Raw genomic sequence first — 27,711 nt, forward strand, 5'->3', positions numbered from 1 at the left:
ACGGATGGCAGTGCGGGACTTCCCACCGGATGGGGGGAGACGGGGACACGCCGGTGCCCGTGGCCGAGAGGGCACCCGTGGTACAGCGGGGGCAAGTGACCTGTGCCCACCAAGCTTCTTCCGTACCCCCCCCGCCCTCAATGGGGACGCAACCACTTGGTCAGCTTCTCAGGGACCCGTGGTGATCAGGGGCCACGGGAGCGCACAGGACTTATTTACGACCGGGCTCGTCCTGCTTTTACGGTTACGACAGAGATGAAACTCGGGGGCGGATGGTAGCACCGGGTGTGCGGCCCGGAAGTCACGTGCCGCTCCACCCGCCAGGCTCGCACTGTGCCGGGAGGAAAGATGAACGAGGAGGGCCTGGCCGAGCAGGGCTAGGTCGTGTGTCTTCCTTTTTTTTTAAAGAAGATTTTATTTATTTATTTGACAGAGAGAGAACACAAGCAGGGGGAGAGGGAGAAGGAGAGGGAGACTTCCCCGCGGAGCTCGAGCCCAGGGTCCTGGGATCATGACCTGAGCCGAAGGCAGACGCTCAACTGACTGAGCCACCAGGCGCCCCGTGTCGTGTGTCTTACTTCGCGGTGCGACAGTGTGTGTGGGCTAATTGCTAAGAAAGGACCGAAGAGGAGAAACCGGAAGTGAGCCTGGCCGAGGAACGGGTTTGGCAGCCTTTAGCGGTTCGGCTGCAGGGCTGTTCTGCGAGTCTATCTCCGCACGCCGGCAAATTAGGGTATTTCTAACAGTGGTTACTTCTGCCCTGGGCGCTGCTGGTGGCCGTCCACCCGGCTTCCCCAGGGGCCCTTGGAACCTCACTCCGTTTAATTTACACGGTGCCTGGCCAGGCCTGTCCGTGCTCACACGGCCGCCTCCCACCCTCCACTCCAAAACCAATCTGGAACGGCCGCCCAGCAAGGTGGCAAGGCGACCAGCGCGGCGACAGGGGCAGGGGTGATTCCCACTCCAAGGTTTTCTGATAATCGTGTCATTATTACTGAAAAGTTTACTCTTCTCTTTCTAGTCAGCTAAGCCTTTGGGCATAAAACCTCCAGAGCTCTGCCAGGAATGAGGTGTATTTGACATATTTCTCGCCTCTTGGACGGGGAAGATTTCTTAGCCTGGTGGAGAAGCTGTTTCAGCAGCAGCCAACGAGGCCATGCAGCCACCCTGGCCATGCAGCCACCCTGCCCCGCCTGGCGATGCTGGCTCGGTGCGGTTCCAGAAACACCGGAGCGCTGGCAGGCCCAGGCAGGGGTTACATGGCAAGGCTCTCATACGGGCATTTCGCCGTGTGGCGCCCAGCTCAGGGGACACAGGATCTAGCTGTTGAGGATTTTCTCCTTTGCGGGCAGGACTTCTCTGGAGCTTCGGCACTTGACTCGGTTTCCAAGTTCACGTTCGGGGTCACTCTGTGGCCTATCCACGGTGTTCACCGCCTTCTACCACACTGGGCTTGACCTGGTAACTTTGGTGCAACTTTTTGATTGGTTAGCATCTGTACGACTTGTTTAGGGTTTATGCCCGAGGACATCAAAATAAAAGCACATGATGGGGCGCCTGGGTGGCTCAGTGGGTTAAGCCTCTGCCTTTGGCTCGGGTCATGATCTCGGGGTCCGGGGATCGAGCCCCGCATCGGGCTCTCTGCTCAGTGGGGAGCCTGCTTCCCCCTCTCTCTCTCTGCCTGCCTCTCTGCCTACTTGTGATCTCTGTCAAATAAATAAATAAAATCTTAAAATAAAATAAAATAAAATAAAAGCACACAAAACAAAAGGAGTTGAGGTCATCTGTGCGGCTGAACAGGCACAGAGCGGATCAAAACTCAACGTGGGCTGAGGGGCCGGGAGCAGCCGCCGGTAGGCAGCTATGGGGGAATTAGTTCCTACGGTTGTAAATTTAGTCTCATCGTTGGCAGCTGAGGCAGGAAAAAAAGAAGGGGCGCTGTGCTGGGTCTGCCCCGGGCTGTCACTGGTGCCCAGAGGGCCTCCCGGCTTCCCGAGGACCACGGTCTCACCAGACGGAGTTGTGTTTCGAAGAACGGGCATGAGTGACGGCAGGCGGGAGGCTCTGGTGTTTTCTGAGCAGGAATGCCAGGGGACAGCCATCTCCTTGTTTCCACGGGGCGGGCTCCCTCGCCCTTCCCTGCCCCTCGCTGAGGCCAAGCCTGGGAGGCCCGAGGCCAGGGTTTGGGCTGGCGGCTGGCGCTGCCCCAGGGCTGCTGCTGACTTTCTGTACTTCCCCGGGAAGCCAGAGTCGGTGCTGGCAGCTCGGGGAAGCGTGAAGCAGGAGGGCACCCGACACTGCCCGCCCCTGGCCGGGGCCCCGACCGGAGGCACAGACACGGCCCAGCTGCCGCGTGAGGCCTCATGGGCCTACTGAGGCCCAAGGAGGTAAGAGGAGCCCAGGGCCTGACAGCGCCCACCACATGGGGACAGGTGTCCAGTCATCTGGACTATTAAGGCCCCTCCCAGGCGCTGCCTTGGGTGGTCATTGCTCCTTCCTCATCTCAAGACGGAAGCCTTTTTAGGGAAAGATGACCAGAGACCGCGGCTGGGCTCCAGCCGTCGGTGGGGAAGGCAGGAAGCCGCCAGCAGCACTTTGATTTAAGAAGTCCTCCGTCAGCCAAGCTCCGAAAAGCAGTGCTGAGTCCCACGCGTGTGACACGGGCTGGCCCGAGGCACAGTTTTGTTATCTTGGGAAGGGGAGCCTGAACTGGGGGTCCGGAGGGTGTCCTCATCTTAAAACGAGGCCCACGGGGACCTCCCGGCCTCACCCGACTCCTCAGGGCTCCCCGAGGGCCCCAGGAAGGGCAGGAAGGGATCTTTCCCTCAACTCAGTCCCTGAAGGAGAACACATTAGAAGGCCGACATAGGATGCGGACAGCTATTTCCAGACCTTAAAGTCTGAAAAATCTGATTCATAAAATATGGAGGAGGCACGGCGGGGTGGGCCAGAGAGCGCAGGCAAAGGCACGAGCCTCGGGCAGCTGCGGCCGGCGGGGCGGGCGAAGGCCCGGGGGGAAGGCTGGTGAGGCCGGTCACAGCCTGGCGTGAGGCGCAGGGCCCGGGCCCACGGAGGGGGCTGTGGTCAGGCGTTGTCTAGGGAGGCGTGTTTTCGCTCTCCCCAGAACCAGGCTTAGGACCTGATGGAATCCAGGCTCTTCCCAGTTTACCCATTTCAGGTGTAGTCCCTGGTTTTAAATGGTGGGGGTGGGTATCTGATCCCGGCTTCTGCCCAGCTTGGCCCTGGTCTTTGTGTCTTGCCCCCTTCTGTATGTGTGGCCATGAGAGCCCAGGCCGGGGGCCACCAGCGATGAGTGAGCCCCTCCAGGGACCAAGCAGCCACATGAGCCGGCAATGGGCTGAGCCTCCAGGTAAAACCAGGGCTTCCCAGAGGTGGGAACTGGCTGGGAACACGAGTCCGTTAGCAGGCAAGCCCTCCTTCTATGATTTCGCTAAAGCTGTGGCAACAAATGACTACAGGTTTAGTGGATTTTAACAACACACATTAATTATCTTGTATTTCTGGAAGTCGAGTCTGCAGTGGGTCTCACTAGGCTAGGATCGCGGTGTGGGCAGGGCTGCGCTCCCTTCTGAGGCTCTGGGGGAGAATCTGGCTTCCTGCCGTTTCCTGCTCCTGGAGGCCACCCACATTCCCTGGCGCGTGGCCCCTTCGTCCACCTTCAAAGCCAGCTCACCGCTCTGAGGCGGGCTCTTCCGCATCTGAGGACCCTGTGGTTACACGAGGTCCACTCACACGCTCCTGGGGCGTCTCCCCACCTCAAGGTCAGCTGTTAGGAGCCTTAACCTCTGCCAGGGACACTGATGTATTCGCAAGTCCCGGGGTTAGGAGGTGGCATCTCTGGGGGCCATTTTTCTGGCTACCATACTCAAGGTACAAGTAACACCACATTTGGACAATTTCGAGAGGAAGGCACACTCTCCTGGGGGATGACCTCCCGGCCTGCTCTCCACGAGGCCCTGTACTCTGGAAGGAGAAATAAAAGAGAGGGGAGGCTAGCAAGGCCAACAAATGAGACTTCCAAAGGGACAGACTCCGTTGCTCTGGAAAGCACACAGCCACCTCGTGGTCCTCTTTCCAAAGCCAAACCCACACACGACCCCAGAGAACAGCCAGAACCCCAGAGGTGACCCCTTTTCAGTGATGTTATAGAAGAGAGATCAGGAAGGCCTACTACAGGCCAGAGATGAGCCCCTGTGCCCTGTGTCCCAAGCTGGCCCTGTGCTGGTGACCACAGTCCCTGTTTAGACCCACCTAACTCTAAGAACGCCGAGTTAGGGCAAATTAGGACGCGGTTAGGAGATACCAGGTCACCTGCCAACCTTAAGAAAATCTCCATGCAAACAGGTACACCCTAAAACATCACACACCTCCCAACCCAGCGGCCTATCCCTTTTCAGATATCAGTTTGGCTCCCCAAGACCCAAAGGCTTAGCTAAAACAGTAATCATCATATCATCATCATCATCATCAACATGCCAAAGAGTTGGGCCCATCACCTACTGGTACATCTGCTTATTTTATGTTGAAGAACTAGAGTCTCAGAACCTTTCAATATCTACAAACATGGCAGACTCTTATCAAAAACAACCTAGAATTACAATGGCCATCAGGAAGAACGTTCCAGTTAGAGAAGATCACTTAAGTAGTGTACTTGAAAGCAAGGGCTCCCAAATCAAATGAACCCAATGGGGTACCTGTTTAATTGGCAGGCAGAAGTCTCCAAGATGCTTTAAAATTCCAGAACAGTTTCATTGCAAGATTCATTGCAAAAGGCTACTTAATCAGTGAATACAGGTTTATCCACTTCGGGCTTCCCTTTACAGGGGAACTAAAGATATTGGGGTCAACCAGTAAGACACGTTTTGTGCCACACTGGAAACTTACTATGAGAAACCATGTTTCTAGAAATTATACAACGTATTTATACATTTATCAAGCCACAGGGCACTGATATGAAAGTTCACGATTACTTACTTCTTCGTTGCCACTAGAAATTAAGGGCTCCTAATGGCTAAAAATTCTAATATAGGTAATGAAACTACTAGAAGTAATAAAGGGAAACACCATATGCCAGGAAAGTAAGATGTGTGTCTTCAGTCAAAGAAGGTGTAAGGAATGGACAGGCATGTGCGTTGAAAAAGAAAATGATTTTGTCTTGAAGTAAGGCTATTTACTTCAGAACGGGAAAGAGGAAAAACAGAGGGCAAAACCTGAACGTAAAAAAGAAAAGTCGTAGATTTGTGGCAATGAAATCTTTGGAAAGAATTTTCATGTGTGGTCAAGCTAGCTGAAGTTAGAATATACGTAATACAGGGCACCTGGGTGGCTCAGTGGGTTAAGCCGCTGCCTTTGGCTCAGGTCATGATCTCAGGGTCCTGGGATCGAGTCCCGCATCAGGCTCTCTGCTCAGCAGGGAGCCTGCTTCTCTCTCTCTCTCTCTCTGCGCTTACTTGTGATCTCTCTCTGTCAAATAAATAAAATATTAAAAAAAAAAAAGAATATATGTAATACAGTTAAATGGTTTTTAACATCAAAATTGATCTGGTGCAACATTAGAGTTTGGTTTTCTTTTCTTTCTTTTTTTTTTTAATATATTTTATTTTTAAAGAATCTCTATACCCAACGTGGGGGCTCAGATTCACAGTCACACGCTCTACTGACTGAGCCAGCCAGGCGCCCTGGTTTTTCTTTTTTAGAAGGACAGAGTTTTCTGGAACTACTGGTTTGCTCTCGATAAGAGACTGTGAAAGGTCTTCTTTACCTTTTAAGGAACCTGCCTGGAAAACAAAGATTTTTTTGTCTTGTCAAAATAATTTCCCAGGCCTTTATCAGGTCTTTGATTCCTTTTTTTTTTAAAGATTTATTTATTTATTTATTTATTTGACAGACAGAAATCACAGGTAGGCAGAGAGGCAGAGAGAGAGGAGGAAGCAGGTTCTCCGCTGAGCAGAGAGCCTGACATGGGGCTCGATCCCAGGACCCTGGGGCTCAATCCCAGGCCCCTGGGATCATGACCTGAGCCCAAGGCAAAGGCTTAACCCACTGAGCCACCCAGGCACCCCAGGTCTTTGATTTCTTAAGAAAGCTGTCTTCTCAACTAAAAGAGCTAAGGATTTAAAAAAAAAAAAAAAGCTAAGGATTTTTTTTTTTTTAAAACAATTATTTAACTTCCCAAATTAGCCTTCAAGGCCTTCAGTTGTCACTATGGTTAAACAGAGGAGTAAGTATTGTGTCACAGTGACCTACGATCCTACTTGACCAAGTGTTCTAAAATCCTTTGATATTTTTTGACAAACTTCTGTGCTAAATGAAGTCTTTTTGACTTTGAACTAACTTTGAGATTTTTCTGAGGGGTCCTTAGACATCTCAAAGGATTTGTTCTCTCACCTTATAAAAAGGGAGATGTTAAAAGAAACTCGGCTTATCTGGTTTGTTAAATCACATGGGAAGCTGTATACTGAGTCTTCTTTATGCTGTATTTGTATAGGTATATAAGTGTTTTTAGAAATTGTGTGAAATCCCCAGGAATCTGATTTGTCCTGGTACCATGTCATGATTCCAGTTATTATCTTAAAATGTCATCCATCACAGAAATGACTACAATACCTTATCAAATGAACTGTCAGCAGATCTTTAACAATGCACATTTTAAAGTCTTTGTCATTGGGGCACCTGGGGGGCTCAGTCAGTTAAGTGTCTGCCTTCGGCTCAGGTCGTGATCCCAGGGTACCGGGATTGAGCCACACGTCAGGCTCTCTGCTTGGTGGGAGCCTGCTTCTCCTTCTCCCTGCTGCCTCCCCCTTGCTTCTACTCTCTTGTCAAATAAATAAATAAATAAAACCTTAAAAAAAAGGTCTATGTCATTTACATTTACAGAGTTACTGTTTTACTCAGATGCTTTTGCAAAAGTTTTCCTACAAAAGTACTTCGTCTTCATGGGGTTTCATGGAAAGGGCTGTGACAGTCCAAATTTTGATAACCAAGTTCATTAAACTGAACAGTCCAAATTTTGATAACCAAGTTCATTAAACTGAACTGGGTAAGAATTTCCAGAACTTATGGGAAAAACGAACAAACAAAAAAGCAAACCAAAAAACCCAACTGGGTTCAAGCAGAATGAAGGTTAGTAACAAGGAAATGAATGAACGGAGGAGGGTAACTGTAATATTTACGGCTTCTTGTCTGAAACACTGATGTTTCAAACAGCGATTTGGCAATTTTTACTTTCTTTCTTTCTTTTTTTGTTTTTTGTTTTTTAAAGATTTTATTTATTTATTTGACAGATAGAGATCGCGAGTAGGCAGAGAGGCAGGCAGAGAGAGAGGAGGAAGCAGGTTCCCTGCTGAGCAGAGAGCCTGATGTGGGGCTCGATCCCAGAACTTTGGGATCATGACCTGAGCCGGAGGCAGAGGCTTTAACCCACTGAGCCACCCAGGTGCCCCCAATTTTTACTTTCTTAAACAAAAATGGAACATTTACTTTTTCTCCCAACCTGATCCCTCCAGAACTCAGAAACTACTCTTTTCATGGCAATATAGTCAGTTTTTGCATAACTTCCATGAGGAATGTGTTCTCCTTATGACAGGACACAGGTGGAAATATTGGGAATATTACCAAGGGTTTGTCCTGCTGGTCCTATTTGAGAGAAATGCAGACTTGGACAGACCAGACAGCTTTAAGGAACTAAGGCTGACTTTCTGGGGCCAATGAATAAGGCCTTAAAAAAATCAACCTGGTTCTTTGCTTACAAGGTGCCGGCTTTGAAAGCAAGGAGGAGCTGACATGGTCAGTCACTGTTCGTGCTGCACTTATGTAAATAATCCGGCCAAGCTGAATGTAAAATTACTCTTACTGTGATTATCTGTAGTAAAAAATGAATAGGGGTGATTGCAGAAAGAAAATCCTATAACTGTCTTTGAGGTTTTATGATAAAACCTATAAACTTGACTGGATCTTGAATTCTTCTAGTTTCCTCATATCTGGCCACGACTCTGGAAACTCACGTTTCCAATTTTCTCCCACCCTTCTTCTTTTTCTTTCTTTTTTTTTTTTTTAAAGATTTTATTTATTTATTTGATAGACAGAGATCACAAGTGGGCAGAGAGGCAGGCAGAGAGAGAGAGAGAGAGAGAGAGAGAAGCAGGATCCCTGCTGAGCAGAGAGCCCGATGCAGGGCTCGATCCCAGGACCCTGAGATCATGACCTGAGCTGAAGGCAGAGGCTTTAACCCACGGAGCCACCCAGGCGCCCCTCTCCCACCCTTCTGATTTGGGTTCCCGAGGAACAAAGACTGCCCTTGAATCTCCTTGGAAGGGAGGAGACGAGGTCCTCCTCACTGCCCAGATGGCAGGAAGACTCTAGGGACCTGAAGTGGCTACAGATGTCACAGCTCAAGGAGGCTCCAGCTGACGCCTGGTCTTGTTTGAACGCTGAGACCTTCCGCAGGGAGGGACTAGGAAGAGAGGCAGCTGATATCGACGTGGGCTGCTTCTCCGCAAGAGGCTGAAGACCTCACACTTGAACTGAACATGATACCTTTTCTTCTTCCCTTTTGTTCCTCGCCTCTGGGGTTAGCCTGGGAAGATAACACCAACATCCGCATCTCCCAGGCCACCGCTAGGAGCGGGGTAACCTTTGCCTTTCAGACTGCTGGATTTGTCGTCAAGAAGTCCTACCTGTCCATTAACAGCGCCACCTTAGTGGGAACACTCTGTGCCCCGACAGGGCTGATCTTTGCCTGTGGCGATTATCATTCTCCCTGGGCCTGTGCAAATCTGGCTGGCGGGTGCACGCCTGGGCAACGGCTCTTGGGTTATCCAACGTGCCCCTGACTGTGTGCCGACGGAGACAGCTCACTGGTCAGCCTCCAAGCTTCGAGTCAGAAAGGACCTACTGGGAGGCACTGGTGATTCAGGATTGGCTTCCTCTGGCCAGGCCCTCCTTCCCGGGTTAGCAGTAAATGCCAATGAGGTTACGACCAGGAACCTCTCCCTAACTCCTGAAAGCAACGGGGAATCCATTGCCAAAGCCACGGCCACTCAATAAAGACCCTTAGAGTCTCTGGCCAAGGTTGTTCTTGGCCAGAGATGGGATGATGGGAGAGGCCTTGCTTCTCTTGCCTGAACAAGGTGGGGTCTGTGGGATCAACACCCCTTTACTGCACCTGGAGTGATGCTTCTGAGAAAGCAGGAACTCGTGTGTCTAGAGCCACTGGGCAGGCCTCCAGGCTTACAAAGGGGACTCTTCCACTCTTCCAACAGGATAGCTCTTTGACTTATTTGATTTTGAATCATTTGGGTCTTGGGGACCATGGCTCCAAAGTGCGCTCCGGACACTGGGAATTATCCCGCTTGTAATAATCATTGTAACCTCCCCGGTGCGCTGTATTCTCTCAAAAGCTTTAAATGCATGTTCGAGGCCATGAACTGTCAAGCGAATGATCTCAAGACTGGAACGTCAGAAGAGCAATGAAAAGAACGACTCTGCTAAGAAACGGTGAGCCTGAAGTCGTGACCCCGAGACCACCACAGGAATTCCACAAAAAACACCGGGATCTGGGAATATCACACACAAGATCAGTAAAAGCTGTGAGACCTACAGCGTGGTGCCTGGGAATGGCAGGAACGCCTACAATTTTGATCGTGTCTCTCAGTTAGGCTGAGAGTCTGATCAAAAGGGAGGAACTGTTAAAAGAGAGACAACAGGCTCCAAGTGGAGTCACTTATGCCAAACCCCATGTCAGCAAAGCAAGATGGAAGACCTAACCTAACGGCAGTGTCAGTCTCTCCCAGGAAAGGGACCCTTAACCCATCAATCTGGAATTTCCTGGTCAGCGCTAGTGAGGTCATCTGTCCGGCCCCCGTAGGAAGGGCACCCCGCCTGAAACAATCAGCTCTTTCCTTGTCCTTCCCTTTTCTTTTTAATATTTTATTTATTTATTTGACACACACAGAGAGAGATCACAAGTAGGCAGAGTGGCAGGCAGAGAGAGAGGAGGGGAAGCAGGCTCCCTGGCGAGCAGAGAGCCCGATGCGGGGCTCGATCCCAGGACCCTGGGATCATGACCTGAGCCGAAGGCAGAGGCTTTAAACCCACTGAACCACCCAGGCGCGCCTAGTCCTTCCCTTTTCTGCCTATAGAAGACTTCTATTCTGTACAGGTCCTCGGAGCTCCTTTCTGTCCGCTGGATGGGCTGCTGCCCGATTCATGAGTCGTTGAATAAAGCCAGCAAGAGCTTCAAAATTTATGCAGTGGATTTGTTTTTTTCAGCAGTGTTCTCTCAGATGTGTGAATTACTACCCTCGTTCTGTAGATGGGGAAACACCCCAGGAGCCTGGGGGTTCATTCCAGGCCACATGGTTTGGAAGTGGGAGATCTGGGATACAAACCCAGCTGTTCCCCACTGGAACCCAGAAACCTTGGTCCAAGCAAGCGCCGTGCCTTGCTGGGAGTTCCTGTGGCTCTTTTCCTCGGCGGGGGGGGGGGGGGGGGGGGCGAAGCCGTGCTTTAAGCTGATGGTCCCCCCATTAGGGCAGCCTCTTCCGTAAGATCAGGCAGGTTAGCAGGAGGACCACTCACAAAAAGGACCTCCTCGTGCCCCCGGCCGGGGCTCTGTGCTGCCAGCAGCTCCCATCAGGGCTGATCGGAAAGGTGCGCGGGTGAGGGCACAGCTGGCCGAGTGCGAGAGTGGCCGAAGCCCCCAGGTGGCTTTCCACGGTCGCAAGGCGCAAAGCTGTGGCTTCTTATTTACCACGAGGTCTTCAAAGCTCTGAATCATCACGGCCACCAATTAAGGTGGGGAGTATGAAGGCAAGTGCCTTGAAGTTTAACGAACAGGTGCAAATGAGACCCCGAGCTGTCGGCCGCCGACTGCTCTTCCACTTTTGCACAATAGAAACACAAGTGCTGTAGCCATAAAACAGCTTCAGGTCTCAGTAGAACATTCTGACTATAAACCTAGTGCAAAAATAATGTTATATGCCAATGAACTAGTAAATTGCTCCTCCTGGGGATTTCCCTTGATGGGAAAGGCGGCTGAACCAGATGTCTGGCTGCGCCCGCACAGGGCGTGCGGCTCCTTCGTCCCCCTCCTCCTGCCCTGTCGCCTCCTCTCTGCTTGGGACCGCCTCGCTGCAAGGCCCCGAGTCATCCTTGCCCTGATGTAGCACGACAGCTGCTCTCCTGGCTTCCAGTCGTTCCACTCCCGACTGTTCTCTGATGTTCCGCCAGGAGGATCCTTCTAGAACACAACTCTGACGTCTCATTCCTGCCCAGGATTCTCCACCATTCTCAGAAAGAGGCCTTCCAAGCAGAGGCCTGACATTCAAAGCCCTCCCCCAACCTGGATCTAGATCCCCTCCCGTTGGTCCACTCTCCCACTCTGCACCTCCTTATTTTGGCTTTACGGAATGGCCCAGAACGCTCAGGGCTCACCTTGCCCTTCTGTGCCTCCCTGCATTGCTGTCTTCCTCATGACCCCAGAGTCAAGTGCAAACCCTCCTCCTGTTCCCTCTGTGTTTGATCCCTGACCTCACGCCCTCAGCAAGGGCTGGGCCACATCTCCCTTCACAGCCCCGGGGGCACACAGGTCTGCGAGTTGCTGGAGAGCCAGGACTGACAGAAGGCTTCTCTAATCAAGACTGAGGTCCCTCCCACCAATCTCCAAGTGTGTCCATGATGAAAAAGCCCGACTCCTTCCCTGGGCCAGGCCTGGAGAGCTACGGGACAGGATCCGTGACGTCCCCACCCGAGGCCTTCCCCTTTGTGACCCTGTCACATCCCAAGTTCCTGAAATTATTCCTCTGGTGCTTGGTGTCAAGCCCCTCTGTCTTCTTCCCCTTGTTCCTCAGAGATCAGAAATGTCCCCAAGCCTCCTGATTTCTTTTGTTGTTAGGGTCCCTTCCCGGTCCTGGCTGTGGGGTGGAGCCCGAGTGGTATTCCACATCCCAGTTGTCCTCATGGTGTGCTTTCCAGAATATATTATAATTCCCCGGGCATGGACTGATTGCTGCAGATAGGTGCAGAACTCCACCTCCTTCATTCTACAAACTCTACTTCTATGAATGCAGCCTGAGGTTGCGTTCATTTCTCCGGGCAGCCACATCAGGCTCTAACTCACCCTGCGCCGTCAGTTAGAACTCACCGATGTTTCTCCCATGCCCACCGCGCTGGTATTTCCCCAGCGCGGGACTGTACAATTCTCCCACCAAATACACGCTTCTCCAGCAACTACAGATTTATCTAAGCTCCCACTTTGTACTCGGGCATTTTAACCTCTAACCCTCCGAGCAGTCGTGCAAAGGGAGTACCGGTTACCATTCCCTCCCTTTCTTTCTTATGTTTTAAAAAAGTTAAAACATTTTAATTATGGCAAAATACACAGAACATACACCATCTTAACCAATTTTCTAGTGTCTGCTCCGGCACTGTTATTTAAGGACATCCACACTGTCGTTCAGCTGATCTCCCCAAGTTTTTCATCCTGCAAAGCTGAAACTCTGTACCCACGGAACAAGCCCCAGCCCCCCTCGCCCGGCCCCTGCCAACCGGGATTCCACCTTCTCCGTGATACTGACTCCTCTCTCCCATAGCGTGTTCGCAAAGTTCATTCTCTTCCTTTTCTTTTCTCAAGAACTGCCAACGAGCCACACGACCAGCACGCACAGGGCTGGGACCTGAACCAAGGGGTGGTCCCTTTCTCCGCAGTCCCGCCTGGTGTCTCCCGGGACTGAGATCCGGCCAAGAGGCCTTCAACACTTGGAGAGGCACGCCGACCGGGCCAAACTTCTTCAGTACCTGGGACTGCCTCAGAGACAGCACGGGACAGTCCACTCCGTCTTCCCGGCCTGCGGCTGTCTGTTGCACAAACCCGGAGCTGAAACCCCAAAGCACCGTCCAAAGGAGAGGCACGCCCGAGTCTGGCCGGGAACAATCGTGGATGCACAAAGGGCAATGGGCTGACGGAGAGGGTGAACCTTTCCAGGACCTCCTTCGGAGCTAAGGCCTTTGCAAAGCTGAGCAGTGCCAAGCCAGAGTGAAGGGGCCAAAGTCAATTTGTTTGCAACTGAAGGTAAACAAACGCTAAAGCACTTTGGGGAGGTGAAGGGGAAGCAACACTGGGCAGCGAGGAGCTGTGCGGACACGGGTGCGTCTGGGAGCTGACAGGGTCTGAAAGAAAGGCAAAGTGACCTCCGTTTGCGTCCCTGGTTCTGAGGGTGGCCGTGAGGAGCGCAGGCTCCAATCCCGGCTCTGCACCTGACCAGCCACTGACCTCAGTTCCCCTGTCTGTAAAGTGGGAGTCCTGAGAGCGGCGACCTGGGTGGGCCGCACGGAGGGTCCAGTGGCTCAGTGCGTGGGACGCGCTCGGAAGAGAACCAGGCACAAGTCACTCGAGAGCCGTCGGCCTGTCTTACGACAGACAAGGCCACTAACACACAAAGATTCTACCCGAGGCAAAGCGCTAAGCTTTCCTGCGCCTGCGGCCACAGCCGAGAGAGCGATCTCAGCTTTGGCTGTTTCTCCCCATGAACAGAGGAGCTAAGCGGGGAGACTCTTTCTTTTCAAAGCAGCAGCACCGTTCGCTAAAGCGCAATGTTTTCTTATTCGGCCGAGTCCTCGGGGAAGAAGTTGGGGGTTCTGTGTTTGTGTGGGGGGCAATGTCCCAAGCAGCTGAGTATTTATTATTTATGTGAGGCACCCGTGTGGCGCCCGACGTGGTGCTTGAACTCATGACCCTGAGCTCAGGACCTGAGCTGAGATCAAGGGTGGGACGCTTAACCGACTTGAGCCTCCCAGGCCCCCCAGGCAGCTGAGTGTAGAGCCGCCCTGTTCTGTGTAGCGTCTTGTGCTGGACACAGTGCCAAGCATGTTCCCCAAGGCGCTGGTTACAAACCCGAGCCTAACGGCTGCCGTGGCACCATAGTCAGTTATCTGAGAAATGAATTAAGGACAAGGAGAAGCAACAGCCACCGTGCAGTCACCGAGGGAGTCTGGGACGCTGGGACCACAACCGAACACTCTGCCAAGGGACCTTCCACACGCTTCCCATGACATCGGGAAAAGCATCGACAATGACAATCACACGTAAAAAATACGAGAATAACCGGCCTTCGAACTTAAGACGCATCTAGTGAGATGACATAAATGGCTAGGTTGTTGGGATTTTTAAGCCTGAGGCCGTGAAATATCCTACCTGGTTTGCTCTTTCAAGGTCTGTCATGATCATTTCAATTTCGTCGGCCCTAGAAAGGTGAGAGAGAGAGAGAGAGAGCCGTTAGTGGGCAGTGGGCGGGCTTGGGGTGACCACGGTTCCCAGCTCAGCACGATGACCTGCCACCTGGACCTATGAGGGGCTCCGCGGCCACCTGGAGGAGGGGTGCTTGTGGGAAGGCCACCCTGCCCTTGGGGGCTCCAATCTCACTGGAGAGACAGAGCCACCGAAATATGAAATAGAGTGTGTCCCACTGGGAGTTCGAACAGAGTGCCCTAAAAAAACAGGAGGCAGAAAATTCTCGGGGGAGGGAATCTGGGAAGGCTTCAAAGGAGGGGATGTGTGAATTGGGTTTTGAAACATGAACAGAAGTCTTCCAGGGTGGGACGAGCCACAAGAATATGGAAATGGAGGCTGGGGGACTCTGAGTCGGCTCTGTAAACCACCCAAGTTCACGGCCATCACCTGGCTGGCTCATGCACATGGAGCCACTAGGGTCTTTTCTCCCTTCTTCTGTTTTGAAAGTACTCCTTTGAGTCATCTGAAGGCAAATATATGATTCCAACATACAACATCACGAGAGAGAGGAACGCTGAGTTCTAATAAAGGCCTAATTTCTTTATTAGCAGAAGGGTAGAACAGGCTACCTGGGCAATCATGGCCCCATCTTCTACGGGACCGCTCCCCATGGCCCATCAGGAGGCCAAGGCCGAGAGTGGCCACCACCCGAGGAAGACTCAACAGGGTCATGGCAGAAAGGGAGCCCAATGTCACAGCCCCAGATCCTAGCTGGGGTTCAGGGCCTGCTCCTGTGGGGGCCCCCCAGTCCATCTCCAAGGAGACCTACAGGCCCCTGTGCCCTCCCTGGCGCTCTACACCAGCACTTCCATGAAGCTCTACCCACCACCCACCCTGGCCCACCCCTCAGCCCCAGGGCCCTGTGCTCCGACAGCTCCCACCGCCCGCGGGCCTGTAAAGAGCCGTGGACTGCGCCGTCTCCCCGGCTTGCCCTCCACCCCCGGGACCCGCATCTCCTACTTCTGCCCCCACCCCCAGCACTCCCCAAAGCCTCCTGACGGCTCCATCTCAGGAACTAGTCCAGTCCCTCCCCTCCCCCGACAGGTTTGAGTCGACAGGTTAGAGCGGCGGTCCCCACACAGTGGGAACTTTCTGAAGGCTGGGCTGCGTGTCTCCTGCACACTCATCCCTGCTGGTGCGGGGCTTGGCTTCTGGCTAGAGACTGGGGTCCTGGAGGCAGCGTGTCCTGCCAGCGGTGGGCCAGTCTTCCCCCTGGGCCAGCGTGGGGCCCCCCGGAACAGGCCCAACTCTGAGCGGGTTCTTCTGTCCCTGAAACCTGCTTGTGTGGCTCTCACCAGCGCCCAGGCTTCACATCAAGAGTTGGCCAAACCGGACTCGGGCCCTGGCTGGGCTGGTTTTGCTCTTCCCTGTGCCCAGCGCTCCCTCTGGCCCCGAGGCCCTTCCAAGTGAGGCAACCGTTTCAGGTCCCGACAGCCTCAACTGGGTAACAGAGGCCCCGCGATCAAGTTCCACACTCATTAGACCTGTTTGAAACAGTATCCTGCTTCCAGCTGGGCCTGAACAAAGTCCGAAACAACTCCTAAAATGGCTTCGTGAAATGAAGCTGTGTTTAGGGGAACTCTGTAAAGAAGACCCAGCCGTGGCCCCTGCCGTGAAGTGCTGGGGGCGGGGGGCGGTGACATTAGGAACCGCCTCACCAGGCAAACCTCTAAGACCTCTTGGAAAAGCCTCGGTACCACAGAAGGGAGTCTGCGGACTCCTAAAGGGCAGAGAATCGATTGAAGGGTGAAGGGTCTTCAATGGGACAGAAAAGGACGCCTGATAGTCTGGGCGGGCGGAGGCTTCCAACAAGGTGCAAACTTCACTGGGCTCAAGGTGAAAGAAAACGTTAATGGACTTGTCCCAAGGCAAATGCCATTAAGCACAGTTTGGAGTTTTAGCAGACGGTTAATCATCGCTGTGTTTACAAAATCCGGATCTACGTGGCGGACTTCCTCGGCCACCACCGGCAAGAGCTCACTTACTCCCTCAGTCATCCCATGACCATTTCCCAGCACCTGCCGGTGTCCTGGCCCTGGTCGGGGGCTACAGGACAGGACGGGTCCATAGACACACGGCTCCTGCCCCGTGTTTGTGGGAGAGGGCGGGAAGGCATCCCGGCCCGGCGACGGGAAGGAGAGCTGCAGGCCGCCAAGCCTCAATTTCCCCCTGGGCAGATCCAGGGAGCCTGCTGCTCAGTTGTCAGTCTGCAGGGTCCTCTGTGGGCCCCCATCTCCTTCCGTCCCTCCGCAGCATGCGACCTTGGCTTTGCACCTGCTGTTTCTTTAGCCGTTCCTGCTGCCTCCCGGCTTGTTCTTCCGTTTGACCGGATAGATGCAGCTGCGCCCACCCTGTAAACTTTCTTTGGTTCCTTGGTTTGGTGATTCTGTTCTTCCTACTGAATTCGTTTTTTAATTACTCCTTGTTTCTGCTCTACCTTGCTCACACCTTCCTCGTTTGCCGGAGTATGTGCCCAGGCTCGTTTCCGCGCCTGCGGTCCATCCATCGGTTTTGCTTTGGATCACAGACATGGTTGGGTCTGGGGTCTGTCTTCCAGAGGGGTGTTCCCCTCTGGGGCTCACTTCCCCCTCGAGTACCAGCTACTCCTGGCAGTGCAGGTGCAGGGAGGACACAGAGGCAAGTTCTGCTCTGTCTCTCCAGATGCAGTGAAGAAAAGGAGCACAGCAGGTGTTCAACGCCTTTTGCTGCGTGTAGGGAGGACGAGGATGGGGAGGACTCCAGGCCCCCAGAGTCCTCGGTGGTAACTCCCCTTCATCCGGAGAAGACTCTGGCCAGGGCTTTAGTCCTCAGAGAGAGGCTGCACGAGGAGCTGGCAGGTCTCCCTCGGTACAGTCCCCCAGTCCCGGGGGCTTAGAGATAAGGGGTGGACCTGTGGCTTCCTGGAGGTCCAGTGGCCCACCCTTGCCTATTTTCAGCCTTTCCTCATTTCTTGCCTGGCTGCTGCCAGTGGCCAGGGCGCCAGTTCAGGGTCCAACACACGCTGTAGAGAACAGAGGGTTTCCTAGGGTCCTGGCTTCATCTAGAGGCAGCGACGGGCCAGGCTGGCACGCTGGGGGCTGGGAAGTGGCAGCCGGCTCCTGCCTGGTTTAGGGGAAGCGGGTGGTCTCGAGAGCCTCCTCGCAAATGCAGACTCTCAGAATTTCTTCTCAGACAGCAAATGGTTGTGGATACCCATTAATATACCTAATATCCAGAAAACAGTATATCATTTCCAAAGGATTTCAAGGCACTTATAAAAAAAAAATTAGTCACATTAAAACAGGAAGGTGCCTTCTTGGCAGTCTGAGGCAATCCCTGGAAACGAATTTCAAGTTTTTCCATCTTCTGGTCAGTTTCACTTCGGTTACTAAGCAACCGGTAAACTGACCAAAATATCGAACCTGATAACAACTAGTGTACTTACCTTTTCATTCCGGGAGCAACTCTCAGATTTCCAAAGCTTTCAAACGATAATCAAAACACTGAGCTCTGCGGTTCAGGAAGGGGGGGGGTAGCTATTCAATACCAGGCATCCTGATGAAGACAGGGCCCAGAGGGGCCGTGGTTCCCATTCACAGAATGGACCAGAAGCCACCGGAGGAGACAATGGAAGTAACCAGGGACGCTGGGAGGGAGGAAAGGCTCAGATTCTTATTTTAAAAGTCTGGAGGCTCATGACTGGCTTTTCCAAGGGGCACGCTTCTTCAAAGGTCAACGGAGATACAACTAGCCGGCTATTTCTGTGTGATCAGGGGTGTGGCCATTGGCCGGTGTAGACGAGGACCAAGATGGCGGCTCTGGAAAGCGTGTGCTGGCGTCGTCTTGAGGACACACCTGCCACCAAGACTGCGAGTCCACTCCCCTCCGAAGTGCTGCCCTTAGCCCCCCCCAAAATTAATCCTAACAGACACACTGCCCTTAGTAATACGAAAATGCCCAGAGGTTAATACCACTGGAAACGTCCTCCTAGAAGGGAGTCATGAATGCCACTGCGTGTCCTTTTGTAGCACGGGTGTCCACAATGGTCCAGAGGCTTTTCATTCTGCTCATTCTGAGAGCTCAACTGCCTGCAACAGGACCCGGAGCCTGACATTAGCCTAAAATCGTTTCTTTTCCAGAGTCTGTAATAACTACGCATATTGTTTGCTCAGCGAAACGATTATAAAAATTTGGTTCCCTCACCTTTTCACGAGCTGACAAAACAGCTTCTGCTGATCTATTAACCCGCACTACGTTATTCTCTTCTCTGGCTTCAAATGGCGGAGCATTTCTGCTTGGCCTGGAACATGCAGTTCCTTCAATCAGTTCCCTACAGATCATTTCGGGGTGTCCTCTGGCCTAGCACGTGATTTTCATGAGGAACTTAGAAGGACACGGTCAGTGACAGGAGGGAAACGACTTCCACGCTAGGTCCCCGACGCTAAGGGACAGCAGTAGGGCAAGGCTGGCATGGATTTCAATTCCAAAGAATCACAGCCCCGTCTGGAGCTGTGAAAACAAAGGGCATCCACAGGGCAGCTGGAAAAGCCTCCGGGGCGCGCCCTTCGGGTCCGCGTGTCTCCTTGGACCCAAGTCAAAAGCCAAGAGTCTCAACATGAGATTGTGAAGTTCTTGGGCACCAAGAGACGCAGCATCGAAAGATGAATTCTCCCCGCTTTAAACTTACGACATCTATTTGAGGATTTTATAATGGCTTATTTTTTCAGTATTACAGTGAAAATGTTTAAAAAAATACAATTTTAAAAAAGCCCTAGGATGTTTAACAAAGTGACTCCCCGCCTCCCCCCACCCGTCCCTCTCACCGCTGAGCCCGGAGGCTGCCTTTGATGGGTCTCTGCCATCAGGAAGGCGGTAGGAAGGCGGTTACTTTCCTGACATCTTACACCCCAGGCCTGGCTCTCTTAGCGCAGGGGGCAGAGGAAACGCAGAAGCAGGGCTCCCTGGACTGGGTTCAGAAAAAGAAGGTAGGAAAAGGAAAAGGAGGTGGCCAGGGGGCCAGATGCTGCCAGCTTTCTTGGCTATGGTCTGGACTCCCCTAATTGGGAGTGGGGGAGGGGGGAGGATCTCTCTGGAAAGGTAGCTCCCTGCCCCTGCATGGAAATGCAGTGTTACGGAGAGGGAAGGTTGGTCTGCAGAGTCTCCTGTGAGAGTCAGGGCAAGACGAGACCCAGAAAAGGCGGCACGGCGCCCTCCTCCAACACTGGCACCAGCTCGCTCTGCTCCTAGTGGGACCCCGTCATTGTCTCCTCCGTGGGGGGTGCTGGGAGAGGAAGAGACCCGAGTGATTTTGGTACAATTTGGTACAGTGACAGCCCTCCGAGGGACAGAAGGACAATGTCTCCTTTGCAGACAGGAGGAGGCATAGTCTCACGGATTCGGGGACATCTGGTCTACATCCCAGAGGACAGAGAGGAGTTCGTGGGGCTGAGGGGGGAAGGACCTTCCAGACAGAGGAAAGAATCAGAACGTGGTAGGTGACTGTTCGAGCTTGGAACAGCTTCTCGGTTGTTCTCTTGGGCTTTGGAGTGTCCTGTGCCCTTATGTGCCCATGACAGGCCCCGTTCTCCTGCCTTTCCCTGTCTCTCAGTTCTTTCTCTTGGGCGAGGGCAGTGACCAGCACTTCCAGAAGCACACGAGAAAGCGAGGTGGCAGCGGGGATCCCTGCCTGGCGTCTGACCACCAGGGCGATGCAGTCATGTTGCTCATTTCGGACTTTAAATAAATGTGTTTTGTTTTGTTAGTGAAATATCCAACTGTTCCTATTTTATTAAGATTTTTTCATAAAAGATGGATATTGATTTCATTAAGTACCTTTAAAAAAAGCATTTATGGAGCAAATTAAAAGGTTTTTCTCTTCTGACTCGCTAAATCGGCAAATGACACCAGCAGTTATTTCCCTGTTTGGTTGTGGTTAGTGTGCTCCCGAATTCTGTGTGCTGACATTCTATTTAGTATTTTTTTCATAAATACTTTTATACGAGATTGGCTTTCAGCTTCTTTTGTCTTATCTTTGCCAGGTGAAGTCACATGACATACTCTGAAAGCATTTCCCTCTCTGTAGACAAAGCGAGCTATTACAGATTTGATGATGCTGCCTTTTTTTTTTTTTTTTAAAGGTTTTATTTTCAAGTGATCTCTATACCCAACATGGGGCTTGAACTCATGACCCTGGGATCAAGGCTTGCGTGCTCTACCGACTGAACCAGCCAGGCGCTCCGACGGCATTGCTCTTAGAATACCCAAGCCCGTACTCCCTCTGTGCAGTCTACACGCTGCTGCTGGGCATGTGAGCCCTGAGGTGTCTACACCCGCTGTCCCCCTCCCCCGGCCCGCACTGGCCTGGCCTGGCCACCACCTCTCTGGGAGGGCCCGGTCAGGCCACGGACTAGCCCTTTCTGCCACTGCATTCCCTGGCGGTTTGTGGTCCAATCCAGTCTGCAGGCCACCGGTCCGCTACGTTCGGAGCCGTGGATTCCAGGAGCTTCTTTTGGGCTCGCTCCCTCCCAGGAAGGCCCCAAAACCCCTCATGCCCTTGAGGGCTCAGCCCCTGCAGGGAGCAGAGGCTCAACAGCAGATTACAGAACCACCTCTCATAAATACCTCGGCTCCTTCTCGAGATTTCAGGCCATCAGGGCTTCCAAACAAAGAAGCCTGAGAAAGGCCCTGCTTCCGCATCGGAGCCACTGGGCTGGGAAGGACTCTGCTCCTGGCGGATGTTTTATAAACCTGTTAGTAACAGGCATCCAGTGTAAATGTCCTCCTGCGGCTCAATCAGCTAATGCTCTCGTGGCTTCTTCAGTCCTGTTCCTGGGAACTCTGCCTGGCCACACGGTTGTCCCCTCTGCTGGGGCCCCTACAGGTGGCTGTTGTCACCAGTCACCGTCCACGGCTCAGCCCTGGTGGCTGTCCTCTGAAAAGCCTCCCAGCAGCCCTGCTCCGCTCTGTCCACTCATTTTTGCACTTATTCTGGCCTCCAAGTATCTTATTCATATATTGACCACTTACTCGCTCACCGCTGTAATCTCAGAGAACACAGCAGGGGCACGCTAGACATTGGCCAGCTACATGTGCAAATTCGCGACATCTGCGTGCTACGGGAAGTCCACTCTGCACCTGATAGGCAACCGTTCGTGGGCTGGTGTTTTATTTTACTTTTATTTTTTTAAAAAGATTTTATTTATTTAAGAGAGAGAGAGAGAGTGTGTGCACGAGTGGGGGAAGGGCAGAGGGAGAAGCAGACTCCCCGCTGAGCGGGGAGCTGGACACAGGGCTCGATCCCAGGACCCTGAGATCATGAAGGGAGATGCTCAACCGACAGAGGCACCCCGGCACATGGGCTGGTATTTTAAAGAACAGAGGGTGTAGGGGTATTTTGCCAAACTGCACACATGACTTTTAAGGAAAGAGTCTGTAAGTTGCTTTTGCAGATTTAAGTTTCTTGTCACTTTTCATAGCCTTGGAAAAAGGGGAGAACAATCTTCTTGGAGAAAAACCTATGTCATGTCAGGATCTGGAGTTAGGCTCCGTTTTGTCCACTGGACTGTGAGCTCCCCGGGACAGGGCCAGTCAGCCTGGCTCCCAGCGTTTCCCCGTGCCTGACACAGAGCTGGGCACAAATCAGGACTCGGCAGAAAGTGGGGAAGGGTCTTCTGGACAACCCTGTTGCGTATGACCAGACCTAGCTTTCGTGTTCTACCCACGCTGAGCTAGCTCTGCCCTGGCAGGAGTGGAGGGCAGGGGTGAAGCCACTTGGCTCCCTTCCAAGCCTCGGATCAAACGGGTCACTCCCTCCCCAGTCAAATCAAGGGCCGGAGCAGAGAGAGGACTGCAGTGCTTAACCTCTAGGCCAAACCTTGCGGAAATCGTGGGTTTTCTTCTTATTGCAAATGAAATCGTGTTCAGACAGTGAAATGACCAGAACGTCACCTCTGCCTGCCCAGAAATTAACCACAATTGGTTCGTTTTTCTGACCATTCTATTTCAGCTTAAATGATACAACAAGTAACAAAATCAGTTGCAGTTAAGTCTCCGTTTGTCAATCCCGAATGGGAAGAAAACTTCCCTTCTGGCCCCACTGTTTAGCGGACTTGGTTTCGTCCTTGTTTAGGTTAATCTGTGGCTAGCCGACCGATGAAATGGTCTTCTCCAGCCGTTGGGCGGAACTAACAGGACAGCTCCAAGCAGCCAGTCCCTCGCCAGGGTCTGACCCTCCGTGCGATCAGAAACAGCCTGTGACTGTCACTCAGGCTTCAGCCATCTCTGGGCAGGGACACGGGACAGCTGTGGCTGACACTCAGGTTATGAGATTGCATAATTCATTCTGCTTTGGCTACTGAGACCATCCAAAGCCTCTTGGGACAAGTGTCTGGATGGAAGTTTGGGGGGCTTCTTGCCACTTCTCTGGCGTTCTAGCACTGATGCTCTCAAAGCAGCAGGGAGCAGGCTGGATGGAGATTTCTCTCCTTAAACCAAGTGCCGGGGGCCCCCTGGGAGGATGGAGGTCCTGGAGGTGAAATTGGGGAGATTGTGGTCTGGAGAAGCAAACGCGCGTGGCCTGCGGAGCAAACAGGCTCAAATTCTTCCCCACTGCCTTAAATGTTTGACCTTGGGCTGACTTGTGAGCGCGACAGCCATCTGCACCGCAGGAATAATGCAGCCTTTCTCAAGGAAATTGGCACAGGATAAAGTAAGAGCATTGCCGGGGTGGAAAAGGGCGTTGCAGACCAGGACTCACGCACATAACCGTTCTTACTGTCGCGCGTGAAAACCAGGATCTTTCTCTTCTGCCCAGGGCTGATTTTCAATACCTGAGAACATTACAAAGATACTCAACACCACCTAAAGGGCGGCTTTCGCCCAGAATTTCCGGTCGGAATCTGATCGAGCCTCTAGGTTCAACGACAAACCTACAGGAATTACGGGGGACAGGAGAACGCGCTCAACCACTTCCGGGGATGCTGTCAGCGAAACCCGGACTGTGGGCAAGTCTTCAGGACAAATGAGCCAGTTTCTTATGCAAACAGACGGCCAGGAAAGGAAAAAGAAGGGGGGGGGTCCAGAAAATGAATGAGGCATACCAACCAATCCCAAAGTCTGGATTTTATCTGAATTCTGAGCCCAGCAAACTAAAAAAATTAAGCCTTCTATGACTGGGGGTAACTAGAAATTTAAGAACTGAAATTATTATGAAATTAGTTTTTGATCTGATGGAAGTATTGTATAGAAGGAGAGTCTTTACATGAGGTCGACATGCTAAAACATTTAGAGGTGAAGGGAAAGGATTCTGGAAGAGCCTCAGGATAAAACGGGGTGGGGGTAGGGATGGGCACGACAGGTGCCCCCTAATGGGGGGGGAGCTGGAACTGCACCCAGGCACCTGGGGTCCCATCATCTACCGTGTGTTGGAAATTTAGCACAAAAAGTAACCTGAGAAAAACATAAATAAGAAAAGCTACGACCCTCACAGTTTTGTATCCTTCCAACACCAGGCGTGGACTAATGACGCCTGTAGGAGGTCGACCCTGCCACCCCATTTGTGCAGGAATGAGGGGGCAAAGCAGGCAGGTGGCTGCCGGTGAGCCCCAGAACCCCCAGCGGGGGAGGGGCTCTGTGCCGAAGTCCAGCTCCGTCCCGACTCCGCACTTTGCGGACTTGTGTGAAGTCAATTAACCCCCAAGAATCTCAATTTACTTGCTCAGCAAAGGGGAGAAAAAAATGCACATGAAAAGCTCATCTCCGTAAGAAAAACATGGATGGAAAGTCATACGTGATTTTTCTTTGATCCAGAGAAAGACTGCTGCGACCAGAGAACGGGAGGTAAACAGGTTCCAGATGGGACACCGGGGGCCCGCGTGCGCCCCCTCTCCGCTTGCGTTGCACCCGTGCCCCCCCCCTCCCCCACCCCGACGGCCAGGGCGAGGGACCTTCCGGCAGAGATCTCCACCGGCAGCCTGCGGACCCAGACTGCTGCCTGCTCACTTTTAGTCTTTAAAGTGATGTTAGGGAGGGGCCGCCGTTCGTGCCATTTTTCATGCACGCATTTAAGTGTCTCCTGAACGCATTCAGTGTAGGCTCTGTCAGCACATCCTTCCGGCGGCTGGAGCCCTGCTTCCCCAGTCTGAGCCCTGGCTCTTCCAGAACCCCTTTCAGATTTTGTTTCTCTTTCCCTGTTTGCTTACCCTGCCCTGCCTACAGCTGACAGGTGCTGGCCCAGCTACCGGCCCGCGGCTGGAGAGAATGCCTCCGACTCCCCGCCTGCCTCTGCTGCTTGCTGGCCCCATGGGTGAGCAGGGCATGCGGGGCCGCTGGGAGCCACAGGCCTACAGGAGAAAACCCGCTCAGATTTCACAGGTGAGGAAACTGAGGCCCGGGGGCAGAGTAGTGATGGAAGGGGCTCATGGTCACAGGGAGCAGCAGGCCCAGGGCGGGAGCCCTCCTTCCAGTCCCCAGCGTAAGGAATCCTAATTACCCCCCTTCTCCCCTAAGTACTACTTGGTAGGAGATGTTTAGAGGAGGCTTGGTGGCAGAGAAGCTAAAACTAAGAATAAAAACAGCTCTCGTCAGATCCCAGCTACTACTCTCAGCTCCTCCTCCCTCCTCTCCTCCAAGCCTACGGCCAAGGCGACGGGCCCCCACCTTGAGCGCCCTGCACGTGAGCCAGGCCGAGGTGGCCTCCGCCCCCAGGGCTGGGAAGTAAAACTGGAGACCAAGGCAGAGCAGCCCAGCACCCCTCAGGAAAGACAGCATCCTTCCTCTTCCTCTCGCTGGCACCAAAAGTCTGCATTTCGGCAGCGTAAGTGCCTTTTTTAGGGCAACTTGAAAATGAATAATTCAGCGGTTCCTATTCTACTTGTGAAGTGTTAGACAAACAATCCAGACGGGGCCAGACTTGCTGGCCCCACGAAGACCGTCCCTTCCCTTCGTTCTGACATCATCGGATTTGGCCATGAATCTTTAAGAACACCCTCCATCCTGTCTAATCACTAAAATACCACAAAGGAAGTTCACAATACTTAGACACGGGGGGAAAAAAATAGAAAGGTTAATTGCACATAAAGTTTTCCCTCGTAGCGAAGCCAACAGTGCATCAGTCCCAGTGATACGGAACTCCTTAAAAACCCTACGTATGGAATGTCTTAGTCACTCCAGGCTACCGTAGTTGAGCTTTTTTTCTTTTTAAATTTTAAAGGTTTATTGCTGTATTTTAGAGACCGGGGAGAGGGGCAGAGGGAGAGTCTTAAGCAGACTCAGCACTGAGCACGGAGCCCCACGCGGGGCTTGATCTCCTGACCCTGAGATCATGACCTGAGCAGAAGCCCAGAGTCCTTTGTTCCAGACACTCCCTACAATGGAGCTTTTTAAATTCAAATCCAAGCCTAAAAGTATCTTCCCCACAGAGTTCTGCCCTTGAACTCCCCTCATCTACCCTGAGTGCCTCAGGGATTCTGTGTTTTGTGTTAAGGCCACTTTCAAATACTTTTCTGGAGGTCGATGTGATGACAATTTTAAATTTAAATTAAACGAGGAACTTTCCCGGTTTTATTACAGAATTCATTTGGGAAGGGATTCCTAGTGGACGAGTCAAACCCTCTTTCACACGTCGGGGCCGGAGAGCCACAGCTGATGGCATCGCAAGGCCCTGCCTCAGGAGGACACGTACAGCCCACAGCGGCTTACAGCTCGGCTACGCCTGTGATCACCGATCACAGTAATTCCGGACCGGAAACTGGATGCAGTCGCTTTTCAAATGACAGGGTAGGGGCTCCCCAGGTTTAACCCGTAGGAGAAGGACCCCGAACACCCAGGGGATCAATTTCTGAGATCAGTAAAAGTTAAACAATGCATCCGATCCTCTTCTGCCTCTCTGCCTACTTGTGATCTCTGTCAAATAAATATATAAAATCTTAAAAAGAAAATAACTTTCCAGACGTAAGGCACAGTGAATGATAAAGCACAACAAGCTTGAACTTGTCTTAAATCCTGAGGCAGGAAAATCTATAAAACAGGTAATATAAAAATGTACAGCGATCCAATATATAGAATATAATCCTATTATAAAACCCACTACAGCGCTCGGAGAGCAGGACACAGGGAAGGGGTTCTAGCACATGGAATCGGAAAAGCAGGTCACAGTTGAACTTGAATGGGGGAAGCTCTAGATTGGCTGCCGTGAACAGGACAGACACTCAGAACCCAGAGGCTCCATTATTCTCCGCAGATAAGTAAGAGAGACGCTCCTTTTAAGAACAGGAACAAAAGAAGTGGATCAGATGTCCTGGTTGTTGCAAAAGGACGCAAATTCACTGTTTGTGGGTGATACAGTCACATGCTCACCAAATCCAAGGGGTTCACTGGAGCAAATGAGCAAAGATAACCCATGAGTTCAGCAAAGCCTCAAGTTTTTTGGTACGGACAAAAAAAAGAAAAAAGAAAAAAAAAGATACAACTCCCACGTGCCAGTAATAAATACCCAGAAAACAGAAGATCTATCTTACCTACAACAGGGATATAAATATTAAACACGTGGGAATTAAAATAACACGGTATAAATTCCATTTATAGAAAATCAAATTATAAAATGCTAGTGGCAAAGGAAGTTAATGACGACATTTCTTACTCGCAGTTGCATTAAAGATAAATAAATTATAAATTCTTCTCCCAAGCTGATTTATAAAACTTGGTGAAATGACAAGATGTGTACAAAAAAATTAGGGGATGAGAATACCAAAGGTTTGTTTTTTTTTCCCAATGATCTATCTATCAATCTATAGATCAATCTATTTAGAAGTGGGGAAGGGGGAGGGAGGAGAAGCAGAGCCCACGATGAGCGTGGAGCTGGATGCAGGGCTCAATCCCATGACCCTGAGATCATGACCTGAGCTGAAACCAAGAGTCAGATGCTCAACCAGGCACCCCTCAAAATACCGAAGGTTTTTTTAGACCAAGAAAATCCCAACAAGAGCAAAGTGGGTGTGCAAAATATCCAAATGGAAAACAGAGACATGAGCAAAACACCGGGGTGCTTATTAGAACAGAAAGCTGATCAACAGAATGGCATTCCGGACAGGAATCCAGATGTATGTGTAGATATTTATATCGGATTTCTCGAGTGTTCGACACCAGAGGACGGGATCGTTAGCCGCTGTGGGACGAACTGGATATTCACATGAGGAATAACAGACAGACACGTACTCTACCTCATATGCCAGAAGGAATTCCAAACAGGCTGAAGTTAACTCATAAAACAATACTAAGAAAACGGATTGGGAAGGAAAGACCATCTTCCACTACTGAAACTGCATTGAAAATGACTTGCGATAAGTTTGATGGAATCTGTCTCCTATAAACTAGATATAATACCTCTGGACAAGGAAATCACTAGAACGCAAATGAAAAGAAAACCA

The 27,711-nt window shown here is 51.8% G+C and overlaps 1 protein-coding gene across 10 annotated transcripts in view; it reads right to left on the reverse strand.

Annotated features, from left to right (window-relative positions):
* The window catches only part of CUX1 (cut like homeobox 1), a gene marked incomplete at both ends in the record, with an annotated part of 363,457 nt that overhangs the window by 92,420 nt on the left and 243,326 nt on the right, over window positions 1–27,711 (reverse strand). For all 10 annotated transcript variants that reach the window (XM_080830213.1, XM_080830214.1, XM_080830211.1 and 7 more), the window contains one exon: window positions 14,213–14,261. In XM_080830213.1, coding sequence (XP_080686339.1) covers window positions 14,213–14,261 — 49 coding nt within the window. The remainder of the gene's footprint in view (window positions 1–14,212; window positions 14,262–27,711) is intronic.

Source organism: Martes martes (assembly GCF_963455335.1).
Source record: "Martes martes genome assembly, chromosome: 18".
In the NCBI taxonomy this organism is placed as follows: domain Eukaryota; kingdom Metazoa; phylum Chordata; class Mammalia; order Carnivora; family Mustelidae; genus Martes; species Martes martes.